Source organism: Acyrthosiphon pisum, chromosome X, assembly GCF_005508785.2.
Source record: "Acyrthosiphon pisum isolate AL4f chromosome X, pea_aphid_22Mar2018_4r6ur, whole genome shotgun sequence".
Classification (NCBI taxonomy): domain Eukaryota; kingdom Metazoa; phylum Arthropoda; class Insecta; order Hemiptera; family Aphididae; genus Acyrthosiphon; species Acyrthosiphon pisum.
Genome location: NC_042493.1, coordinates 4299889 through 4313044, shown reverse-complemented (window position 1 = coordinate 4313044; position 13156 = coordinate 4299889). Strand labels below are relative to the sequence as shown.

General features: G+C 30.3%; 2 protein-coding genes across 6 annotated transcripts in view; both read left to right on the top strand.

Annotated features, from left to right (window-relative positions):
• Positions 1-13156, top strand: part of LOC100159991 (legumain) — a 521349-nt gene that overhangs the window by 91352 nt on the left and 416841 nt on the right. The window lies entirely within an intron of this gene.
• Positions 105-13156, top strand: part of LOC100161936 (modular serine protease) — an 18584-nt gene continuing 5532 nt past the window's right edge. The window contains exons 1-12 of one of the 4 annotated variants that reach the window (XM_029485862.1): positions 105-936; positions 4291-4436; positions 4549-4719; positions 4780-4913; positions 9806-9976; positions 10167-10335; positions 11033-11208; positions 11358-11571; positions 11683-11898; positions 12324-12491; positions 12552-12685; positions 12770-12937. In XM_029485862.1, coding sequence (XP_029341722.1) covers positions 4427-4436; positions 4549-4719; positions 4780-4913; positions 9806-9976; positions 10167-10335; positions 11033-11208; positions 11358-11571; positions 11683-11898; positions 12324-12491; positions 12552-12685; positions 12770-12937 — 1731 coding nt within the window. In that variant the 5' untranslated portion in view covers positions 105-936; positions 4291-4426. Of the gene's footprint in view, positions 941-4290; positions 4437-4548; positions 4720-4779; positions 4914-8718; positions 9349-9487; positions 9683-9805; positions 9977-10166; positions 10336-11032; positions 11209-11357; positions 11572-11682; positions 11899-12323; positions 12492-12551; positions 12686-12769; positions 12938-13156 lie in introns of those variants that run through there. The other 3 variants (XM_008186979.3, XM_029485860.1, XM_029485863.1) reach the window with 3 other exon arrangements.

The following is a 13156-nucleotide window of genomic DNA, read 5'->3' as shown; positions in this document are numbered from 1 at the left end:
TGTTTGCCATAAACGCACGCTTCGCAGAAAAACTTGTTTTTGTTTCTGTAAATTGAATCTGCATATGTTTCAAGTAGTTTCGAACATGTGTTAAGATCGTTAACTTTTCGTGCACCAAAAAATAAGTTTCCTGTATATCTTAAATCGTGATTAAAACCAAATACCGAATAGTGATATTGAAGACTGACAAACAATTTTGTGTCAACTATATGTATCAGTCCTCCTTCTCGCCCTACAATATTACTACTTTTATTTGCATAAAATGCAAATAAATTCAATAAAATGCTATACAAATTATGATCTATAAATTATTATTTATATGAGTGGGGGGGGGGGCATGTACCCCCTGCGGGTGGCCTTGGTAGATAGGTAACTTCATTAGTTTCAAGCTGTTGAAACAGTAAGGTTGTGATAGACAATAGTATGATATTATTATGACGATAGTATTTTAATAAATAAATAATATTTATAAATTTGACCATACTACTTATTTACCTATATTTAGTAAGGGAAAACCAAACTGGTATGAATAACATGTTGATAGATATTATAAAAACTCTTCGGTTGCTGATTAATAAAATATGTTTGATGATTCGTATAGTATTTTTGCGTTCAGTGATTGTAAGTGGAAATAATCTAACGAGTAAAACGAGTGGTTTTTTTTTTTTACATTTTATTGACTGGTCAAAACTTTGTTTACCTCACATAATCTTATTGTCTGCAATTGTCCACCGTAGGTGCCATACTACCATAATATATTATATTAAATGATACCTACTATTAAATTTGAACAGGAAATGTTGATTAAGAAAAATAATCTTAATCGACTAAAAATATTGTCTACATATTTAATACATAAGAATTTATTATTTCAGGATCCGGAATTTTGTGTGACAGAAAACTCGAAAGACGACAAGCGGTATCATCTTGCTCAGTGTTGGTGATTGTTGGATAAATAAATATTACCTATATTATTATAAGTGAAAATAGTTGTGATTAGGGCTCCAAGGACTTGGAGCCTTAAAGCGGGTTTCCACTATACACTTATACGTGTACGTGCATACAAATCCTTTGCTGTGATTGGTTCGTTAGGTTAAGTAACCACACGAGTCACCACGATACCATGTTGTTGGACATATAGCTGAACATTTTTCGTGTACACGGCAAACGTGTATAGTGGAAACCCACCTTTAAAGTCATAATAGGCACCTTCAATCAATATACTATCTATATTTAATATTAGGTATTCTTAATACTACGGGTTGATTTAAATACTAGTGTTTATAATCAATGGTACTATACCTATACAGTATACACCAAACCACTACTTTTTTTTGTATTTTTTTAAGTAAAAACAAACTTTGACTGCTGACCTATCATCTTTTTTTCTATTGTCAAACTTTTTGAAGTGAAACTCTTTACCCTACCCGACTCCAGAAACGTTAAATGTTAAATATTTAATGCATAAAGTTCCGTATCTTGATTATAATTTATAATCCATTTTAACCCATTCCGTGCTCTTTTTTTGTGCTCCAATAGCCCTCCTACATAAATGTTATGTTCTTAAAAATTATCCACGACCCCCTCCCCACAGTTAAAAATTCCTGAGAACTCCACTGCTAAGTACCCAACTAATATCTGATTGTATTACCATCAAAAACCATACACTACATGTATGATCAATATGTTAAGTATTTTTAAGCGGGGTCTGGTCACAACATTGACAAACAATTTATCGATAAGTTAAAAATATGTCGATGGTCGGAACATCGACAAGTACAAAATGTCGGCATGTCAATATATTGAGGTTAATAATTATAGGTATATTAATTTATGAAGAACTTAAATCAAATTAAAATATAATATTTTATTAGGCACATAGTATACTAACGTAAGTGACAGTTATCGGGAAAAATGCTATCTACTATGCATACAGTATGTAGTTATCCAAACTTATATAGACTTGAATTCATGAAATTGTGCGCGAGACATATTTTTATTGCGGTCTTATTGTTATCATCGTTTGCGTCCGTAATATACGTAATAACTAAACTCCATAATGTTTTGTTATTATGAGATAGGTAATTAATTATATACGAATAATACATTAAACCTGATAATATTTAAATCATATTTATTTTTAAGTCTTAAAATTAGCTAGTTTATATTTTTTACAAACATGTATCATAACGGATTTTTGCTTAAATTACGTACAAAAAATTTCAAATACCGAACCACAAGCATTTTAGATTCTGAGCGGAGCGATGAATGTATTGATTTTACTATGATGTTTGTTGTGTTTTTTGTGTCTGTCATCGTGGTTTGGGGCAATAAAACACCTTCGATTTTCTTCAAAACTATCTTGTTCGACGAGAAAGTGAATCTCATTGGTACATTTATGAGGTCAAATTTTAAAATTCTCAATGGTTTTCAAAAGCCCTGGGAAAAACAACAAAAAAATTAAGGAAAAACTGGGAATTTTACGCAAAATCGGTTTTTGACAAAATCGATTCTATTTTTTTGGTTAACTCTAAATATCGTCACAAAAAAAAAAAGATAAACTGAATGTTCATGTATATCTTTTCCTTCAAAATCAATGCCACAAAAATATATTTGATAGATGCGATCAACGTATTTCCATTGGTTGTAATGGTTTTTGTATAGATGGAAAACATTATTTATATGATCAAAATAATGACAAACGATCATGCTCCTGAAGTCAGTAAACCAAAAAATGCAAAAATATTATCAACCTTAAGGTAGAAAGCTGGGACCTCAAAAGACAAACCAGCCCAGATAATTCAAAGTATTTATACTTCGATGGGCATAAATAATGCCCAATCTGCAATGCCTTCAAAAGATGCAATGCGTCAACAAATAAAGATATTGCGTAGTAAAAATGTAATGTCAGAACCTACGTCATTGGATTCGCTGTTTATAGCCGAAGAATTAAAGCATACATTAAATGGTGAACTTTTTATTATAAATCTGAAATTGGAAATGATAAGATACTTTTATTAACAACATTAGCGAACCCCCGTAAGCTTGAATATGATAAATACTGGATAATGGATGGAACGATTAAAACAGTATCAACAATATTCCACCAGTAAGTTATATCCAGTTCATGCTCTAGTTGGACATGATACAAATTCGCGAATTTTACCTCTGGTTTTGCCGTTTTGTGTAGTAAGTCTAAACGATGTTATATTCGTATGTTTCAAGATTTACAAACAATGCACCAAAAAAATAATATAGTTTTATAGCCTGGTTATATTTTAACTGATTTTTAACGATCGGATATTTATGCAGTTAAACAATAGTTCACAAATAGTCAAAGTCGATTATGTCTCTTTCATTTGGGCAGTCTTGTAAAAAATACTTTTGAAAAGGTATTAAGATACTAATACTAGTATTCGAATAAGAAAGTATTAAAAATACTTTTAAAATACTATTATAAAATGTATTTTACGAATACTCACAAAGTATTTGAATACAAATACAAGTATTTTTTTTTAATTTTATGCTGTATAATATATATATAAATACTGTACTGTTACCTATTATGTAACTACTTACCCTAGATTTTAACAATTACTATTTGCTATACCATGTCTGACTATTTAGAGATAAATACATGTTCACATATCCCATTCTGTATTCAGGTATATTTCAACTAATATTGATTAAATTGTAATGGAAAAAATAAAATAAAAAATGAAATTAACTATTAATATGGAACTATTTTTAAATTATTAGATTATTAGTTTTCTTAAAAAATTCCAATACAGAAACCATATAAAACATTGTTATTACCTACTTTTACTATACAAAAACATAATATTAGTTTTCAATGAAAACAATATTATTTTTATCGATGTCAATTTTTTGTGAAAAATAATAAATTAAAATTAATAAAACGGACTTATGGTATTTTAATACAAGTATTTCAATTTTGTAAAAAATACTTTTAAAAAGTATTTAAAATACTTAAAAAATACATTAAAAAAATTGTATTTAGAAATACCGTATAAATACTCAAAAAGTATTTAAATACAAGTATTCAAATACTACAAGACTGCATTTGGGACAAAGTATATGGTGACAAGTTCAGTCCGTTGGTCTTTTTATTAAGTATGGTGAAAACAGTTCGATTTGGCAAAACTATCTATTGAACTGTTTAATATTATGTTGTATACCTATATCACTCTTTTTAAAATTTGATTGGCTTTCATATTTGTATACTAAATATAAAATAATAATTTGTTTTACCTTTCAACACTTTTATAGAAACACTGAGGATAATTTTCATTGTTCAAATGGACTGTGCATAAAATTGTCGTGGGTTTGTGATGGTCGTGATGATTGTCCAGATGGTTCAGACGAGACCAAAGAGTTATGTGGACAATACGAGTATGGAACAAATATGACCATGGGTACAAAATAATATTTATATAACATCTATAAACCTAACCTGTAGTTATGCATATTAGTCTAAATATGGAGATTCTAATATTACATCTAATAACATATCTAATATTGTTTTAGATTGCGGTAGAGTAAAAAAACAAGCAATAAACGAAGAAGGTAAAAATATTGCAACCATTGAAACAGCTCCTTGGTATGTTACAATACTTAAATTACAAAAAAAGGCTTCTAAACCATACTATTTCTTTTGGTGTGGAGGAACAATAATTGCTCCAAATGTGGTCATTTCCGGTAAAATCTTTGTACAATATATTTAAAAAATAATGAATATTAAAGAAATATAATTTTCAGAGGCTCATTGTTTTTGGGTAAAGGGTATGTTATCTAACCAAATATCAATAGAGGATGGACTTTACAAAATTACTGTTGGAAAATATGATAGAAATTTTACTATACTTAACGATGAATTTACACAAATAATAGATGTAAGTTATATAAATACTTAAATGTTTCAAATAATTTGTATGATGTGTATAATATGGGTGCAAATAAACTCCGCCACTATTCTCTTTTTTTAGTGTAAGCTCCGCTAAGAATAAAAAAAAATATGTGAACATTGGGTTCATGTAAGCTCCATCAGTAAAGAAAATCAAGTAAAAATATGCTATGAATATAATATATTATTAGAAAAAAAGTCATGATTTTTAAAATATCGCCCCAGTTAATTAATATAGTTTTTTTTTTCTTTTATTTTTTTTCATTTAAATATACACAATCTGTTTAAAATAAAAACAATAGGTAATAAGGATAACATAGAAAAATATACAAAACATGAATAACGTGAAGAGCAGACTGTTCATTAACAGAACCTCAGAAATTTGTTTTCCCTATTTTAGGAGATCTCTAGACCAGTTTCTTTTTAATCGACGGTGAAGTTGTGGTAATGTGAGAGAGGACATATTTTGAATGACGGGGTTTATGTGATTTGTTAATTTTGAATGGAAACTTTTGTAGTGGCTTTTTGCAAGGTCGTTTACTGTTTGTATTTTAAGGTCATTGTGGAGGGCTGCATTTGATATGTACCATGGAACTCTGGTGATAAGTCTTAGTGTAATTGACTGGAAGGCTTGAATAGGGCGAATGATTGGGGATTTAGCTGAGCCCCAAATTTGAATGACCATACTGACCTGATGATTAATTTGTATAGGAGTAGTTTGATTTTGAGACTCAAGTTTGATTTTAGTAGGGGTCTAAGAAGATGGAGGCGAGAGTTGAGTTGTTTTCGTTTTTGCTTGGTATGGTTTGACCAGGTTAATCTTTTATCCAGAATTATGCCTAGGTATTTGGTTGACTGGTGAAGTGAAATTGGTTTGTTATTGAACGTTAGTGGGGGGCATTCCCTTTTTTTTAGTGAAAAATTCACCTGTGCGGATTTTTGGTCATTGATTTTAATTTTCCAGTTTTTGGCCCAGGATTCTATTTTATTGAAATGTAATTTTAAATTTTGAGATGCGATATCAGAAAATTTATTTGACGTAAGCATTGCTGTGTCGTCAGAAAATGAGGTGAGAAGAGTTTGGTTTGATGTAGGTATATCAGCTGTGAAGATATTATAAAGTATAGGCGAAAAGTCACTACCCTGGGGAACTCCAGCTTTAATATACTGTACAGTTAAGTAATTATTTTTTTGGCAAACGGAAAACGACCGATTTTCAAGATATGATTTGATGATTAAATAATATGACGAAGGGAGAAAGCGTTTTAGTTTAAATAGAAGCCCATCATGCCAAATGTGGCCAGAGGCCTGAGATATATCTAGAAATACCCCGGGGCAGTATTGCTTGGTCTCGAAGGAGGCTGAGATTTTATCGGTGATTCTATGGATTTGGTGGATTGTGTTGTGTTTGCGACGGAAACTGAATTGTGATTTTGGTAATATTATGTTGGTCGATTATTGGTGTAATTCTATGTAGAATTAGTTTTTTGAAGAGCTTTGCAAAAGTCGGTAGTAAACTGATAGGACGATAAGAACTGGCGAGGTGCTTAGGCTTATCAGGTTTAGAGATCATAATGATAATTAAATACTTCCATGTAGGAGGGAAGTAAGATAAACGTAGCATAGCATTATAGATATGAGTAAGAAACAGGAGTGACTTTTTTGATAGGTTTTTAGCTATTTTATTTGTAATTTGGTCATGTCCAGGTGATTTTTTAGGCCGAAGCTTGTGAATTACTGAAACAATTTCAGAAGGGGAAATCAGTTTTGCGGGAAGAGACATGGGCAAAGGGAGGACAAGAATGAATTAACTAGATTGGCGTGATCTGGTATAGAATTTTGGTCAGGATGAGGAGAGAAAATAGAGGACAAGTGATTACCAAAAAGATTTGATTTCTCTAAGTCAGAAATAGCTTATGATTTGTCAGGTCGTTCGAGTGGAGGCATATTATCACAATGATTAATTAGTCTTTTGGTTGTTTTCCAACGGGAGCCATTGTTGGGAGTCAGAGTAATTGCATATTTACTAAATTGTTCTGATCTGTATTTTGCTATTTGAGTTTTTAAATCGGTTATGAGATGGTTGTAAATAGTTTTTTGTCTAGGATATTTTGTTCTTTGCCACAATGATCTAGCCTGACGTTTTGCTTTTATAAGATTGACTAAGAATGGAGGCAGTGGAGTATGATATTTTGGTAGAATATTGTTTGAGGCGTGGGAAGAACTTGATACTACATTTTGAATATATCCAGAGGTTTTTTATATGGTATTTTAAACCAGTTGGGATTGAGGTTATGAAAGAGTCGAGAATATCGGGAGATCTGTTTTCATGTGTAGGTCAATAAGTCGGTTTGTCGGGGGAAATAAAAGACAATTTATTTTTTAGTATTGAAGTGTGAAATAATCTACCTCTTGTGTTTGTGTATCTACTACCCCATTGGGTATGTTTAGCATTAAAATCACCTCCTATTATAAAAGAGCTGCCAAGACTTTGAAAAAATGATTGCAATTTGGGTTCTGTGACTTGTTGGCCTGGAGGAAAGTATGCTGATGAGATTGTGACGTTTAAATGATCTATTTTTATTTTGATATTTGCTGCTTGTAGTTACAATTTGTTGATATTTTGCATTTGATTATAAAAAAGTGAGGATTTTATTATTATTGCAGAACTTCTTATTTCTAGCTCTAATAGTTGTATAGCCATTGAAATTTATGTTTGCATATTTTGATAGGTGCGTCTCAGTAATGAGGGATATATCTATATTTTTATTGTGGATAAGGTAGAAAAGTTCATTACTATGCTGTATTAATCCATTGGCATTCCAAAGGAATATTAATAAGGAGGAATGATTGGTTGGGTTTGGAGTCATTTTTTATCTAGGACTTTGTCAATTACTTTTGTAAGAAGTTATATAAGAGGAGTAATTAGTGATTGTAATTCGTTTATAAATGACGTGAGTTGAGCAGTTAATTGAATTGCAGTATCTGAGTAGGGTTGGTTTTTTGGTGTATTTGTGTTTTTGTTTTGAGTTGCTTGAGCGTAAGAAAGATTAAGTGTGGGTGTTTTTTGATTTTCTGAGGTAATGTTATGACTACGGTGGGTTTTTACATTATTATTATCTTCATGGTACCTGATGTTATTGTTGAGATGATTTTTATTTGCTTAAGAAGAATGCTGGTTTGGGTGGAGGCATAGGCGTGCGCAGACTTTTTTCGCAGGGTATGCCGGTATTTATAAACATAATTAGCTCAATACAAAAAATAACTCCCCAAAAACTCTTAATACGTACAAATAATTTGCCATATAATGCGAAAAGAAATTAGCATGCATTTTATTTAGCTAATTTATTGGTTTTAGATATTTTAATTTGAAAAGTATGTAAGTACCAGTGGCGAATTCTCCAGGGTTGCTAACCATGCACCTCATACAAGCAATAACCGCAGGGGCTTGAATGTTCTGGTGGCAAAACCCGTAATTCTCATGAAAATGGTGGATTTTGATTTCAATTATATTATCATGAGTTAGCAATCTGATTTATTATTTTTAGGTACCTACCTGTGATGATTATGAAATCAAATTAATATTTGACTCCAAATATTTTATTATAAGAAAATAATATAAAAAAATATTCAAAATATTTAAATTATTGAACTAAGATACGGTAGGATCATGATTATAATTTATAATCAAAACATTTACAACTAAAAACTGGTTATAATAACCTTGCAGGGGATGCCATGGCATACCCGGCATCCTCCCTGCGCACGCCTATGGGTGGAGGTGCTTTGATAATAATATCATCGTTTTCCATTTCTGTATCAATATTGTTTGAATTTTTTGTGTTATCTTCGACGCTTAAAAAACTGTAACGATTTGGAGTAGAAAATATATTTTGATTGTTCGATATTTTTGGATTTGGTGACGTTCCTGGAGACTTTATACGCTTAGTAGGTGAAGTGACTAATTGCCAATTAGCATTGTCGTCGGAATCAGCAAGGTTTGAACCCATGCCGGTATCTACTGATAATTTTTTTTTTGTTTATAATTTTAATCGTGGGTAGTTTAGGATTTGATTTATGATCAGTATCTAATCTGTTAGGGAAAAGTTCGTCTTTATGTTTGATTGCAGTTGTTTTGTTCAATGACGGGTAATTACGGGAGTTTGTAGAATACATTATATAATAACATCTTACTTACCATATGCTTGTTTCCCCTGTTAAGGGGAAAGTCCATTGAGAGGGGAAGTGCGTGGTTATAATTATAAGAATAACATTTTTTTTTGGAATTGACACGTTTAAAATTCAATTTAAACTTCACTGTTTTAGGGTAGATAAATTTAATGGTAAACGGAGCGAAAATTACGAATAAATATAATTTAAAAATAATAACTGTGACTTTCCGAACAAATGCAAGTGCAATATCAGTTAAGTCAACAAAATATAATAAATAATAAATTGTACTTATCTAATCAATTTTTTTTTCATTTGAATTTTTTAATTTATTCGGTTGAAATATACATTTTTTTATTTTTAAACTTTCATGTTGCTAATTATGTTTAGTAGGTTGCCGAAATTTAAACGTCGTATGATTGGATAAATATGAAGATTATAGGGTACTGAGTCTATTGAAATTAGTAATGAATTATTACATTTGCTTTAGGGCAAGTATGTAGTCCAATTGTACTAATTTGAAAGTATTTTAACAAACACTTGCGCAATTTACATTCCAGACATTACAGTCTCCATTACAGCCTACAGGTAAAAAAATAAAAGTGGCGGAGTTAACATTAAACCTTTTCACTATCTACATTTTTTTATCTAACTGGTATTGTGGTGGAGTTAACAAGCACCCGTATGATATAAATTAACACGACTGTGCAGGTAGAAATGATTTACAAACCTAAAGGTTATAATGTAGATTCTACTGCGGTCCATAGTGATAATATAGCTGTCATTATATTAGCAAGCAAAGTTTCGTTTAGTAATGGCGTTGTACCGGCTTGTATTGATTGGAATAGTAAATATACTGTACAGGAAGGAGCTCAAGGAAAGGTAAATTTGTTGCACCATATAGTTTGTAGCTTTATTAAATACATAAGATATAATTTGAAATTGGTTTAATTATCTGGTTTAATTTATACAATGTGATAACCGACATTTACATAACGAGATATTTATATTATACGTACCTTTATTTTAATGGTACCTAACTACATTGTATAACTGTTTCATACTTTTACAGGCGTTTTTTTGGGAACAGGAAGGATATTGCAACATCACGAAAAATGACACACAAAGTCTTAATTTATTAGAAAAATCGTTTACATACATGAATATTAATGATTGTCGAGGATTTTATTATAAAGGAGAAGATCTGACTTATGATAAATTTTGTGCTGCTTCTAAATTGGGTAATACCTACACACATAGATTATGAGCTTAGTGATGAATTTATTGATTTTAAATCGCTTTAAAACATGTTATTAATTGGGAAAATTAAAAATAATTTCATTAATGAAAACGAGGATTTTTATACAATAGATCTGAATTTGACAATAACTATATTGGTTTTTTTAGAGCAACACATTTTTTTTAGTTATTTATAAGTACTTATTTATGATTCTGAGTGAAGCGATGAATGTATTGCTTTTACAATGAATTTCAATAGGTATACCATAAATTGTTTAGAGGGTTCATGGGTCTCGAACCTTGATCAAAAAGCATCTTTAAGTTCGTTGTTAATTTTACTAAACGGATAATTGAATATAAGATTGATGACCCTTTACTTTTTATGGTGACTTGGTTTTAATGTTCCAGGTAACATCATAAGAATCGTGTTTTTAACAAATAATAATCTATGGTCACTCGTACCAAGGTCACCCTTTTATTTTATGGACGTTATGTTTGAATGTATATGAGTATTACATTGTTCATTCTGTTATTTTTTAAACACTATTGTTTAAAAAGCCAAATGGCGTTTATTATTTATAAATTAATTAAAAAATTTAACACCAAGATAAGTTAACGGATTTCAACTTATGTACCCATTACCTAACAATAAAAAAAATTTCAATTTGTGACATATGACTATAATATCTCATGTTTCAGGAAAAAAGATTTGTCCATATGGAACTAGTGGACAAGGCTTAAGCTTTTTATACTCTAATTCTTATTTTTTAACCGGGATACTTTCTCTAAAAAGTATACAAAATAACTATACAGTCCATGGTTTTACAGATATTAAATACCATATTCAATGGATTCGTGAGATTTTAAACAAACATGTACGTAATTATATTAAATTTATAGGTACCTAGGATCAATTTTAATTTCTAATTTAATGTTTTGCCTATGAGTTTTAATGGCAACTTCTGCTACAAAGCTAAGATTTTTGAGAAAGAATATACATTTTTATCATTAATGATTTTTACAGCTCACAGTGAATTCGTGTGTTTTACCAGTTATTGAAGGAGTTGTATATTCTTATGAAGGTTCTAATGACATTTTATCTCACGGGACATTAATTAATCATCATCTTACTGTTATTGAGAATTGTGAACATGGATATCATAAGGCTTATCCCAAAGCTTTTAGGTACTGTCTCGGAAAAGGAAAATGGTTATCGAATTCTGATCAATTGTGTTTCAGTAAGTATCATATATTTTAATAATTTAAATGTCGTAATAATTAATTTTTTATTAAATTATTAAAACTCCAAAGTATGGTTATGTTTGATTGTAATTTATTTTCGTTTGTAGAAATGTGTCCACCGCTTGAATCAGATAGTTTAGATTTTAAATGTAGTTTTAATGGTAAGTATGCTAGTTGTTCAAATTTATCGATACCTGATACAATAGCAACACCATCGTGTAAAGCAACGTATACTGCACCGAATGGACAAGAAGACACTCCGCTTGAATTACGTTGTCAATCTAATGGGATGTGGAACAAACAGCTATATAAATGCATTCCATGTAATTGAAATTTTTAACATATAAACATAAGTCTCTATTATAAATATATAAATATATATATTATAAATTGAATTAACTTTAACTGTATCCAAATGCTTTTGTTTGTAGCTAATACAAATTTAAAAATTAAGGAAGAACAAATCTGTAATCTTTGTTTATGCCTATACTCCGGCCCACGAGAGCCCATACGTAAAAATGCGTCCGTCGCTACGCATCGGCATGTTTCCGAATAGTGGGAATGGCATCATGGTGGGGGAAACAGACGTCGCGTATTACTATATCGATACGCAGTTTACGTATGGACACTCATTGACCGAAGTATAATCACTTGATATTTATTTTTAAGCCATCATCTTTATTGGTATTATTACTTACTATTTGTCATAATTTATATTTATATTGAAAATGCAGATATTATTTTATAGATTGCGGTAGAACATATGTAAAAAGCGAAGTATTGATCGAAAATGGTGAAAAAGCACGTGTTGGAACTGCACCTTGGAATGTTGGAATATATCGATTCAACCGAAAAAATTCCATTCATGAAATGATATGTGGAGGAACAGTTATTGCTCCAAATTTAGTCATTTCTGGTAAAATCGTTGTAAAATATATTTTAAAAAGACTGAAAATTAAATAATTATATTTTATAGCTGCTCATTGTTTTTGGAATTTACATATGTCATCTAAGATAATATCGATAAAAGATGGTCTATATAAAATTGCTGTTGGAAAATATGATAGAAATTTTACAATAATTGATAATGAATTTACTCAAATATTGAACGTATGTTTTAAATAATTAAAAGTTTACCTATAATTTGTATACTATGATGCAATATGTAAAATTTAATTTTGAACAATTGTGCAGGTAGAAATGATTTACGTGCACGAAGGTTATTACGGATCTTCTTCATTTTATGCTGATGATATAGCTATTATTGTGTTACCAAACAGACTTTTTTTTAGTAATGGTGTTGCTCCTATTTGTATCGATTGGAATGATAAATACAATGTGGTAAATGGAGATAATGGAAAGGTTGGTTTGTTGTATTATTGATATACAGTTAAGGGGATTCGATACCGTGATTTTCTGTTTTCGTCTAACACACGCGTGACATAGTATTTTAGACGTGTTTTTTGCCAAACATACCAATTTATCTAATGAAGCGATAAGAATTCTGAAAATAGATTTGAATTTTTCGTCAAGTCTACTTGAAATCGACTTTCCCGCATTTTTGATTTTATCCCCCAAATT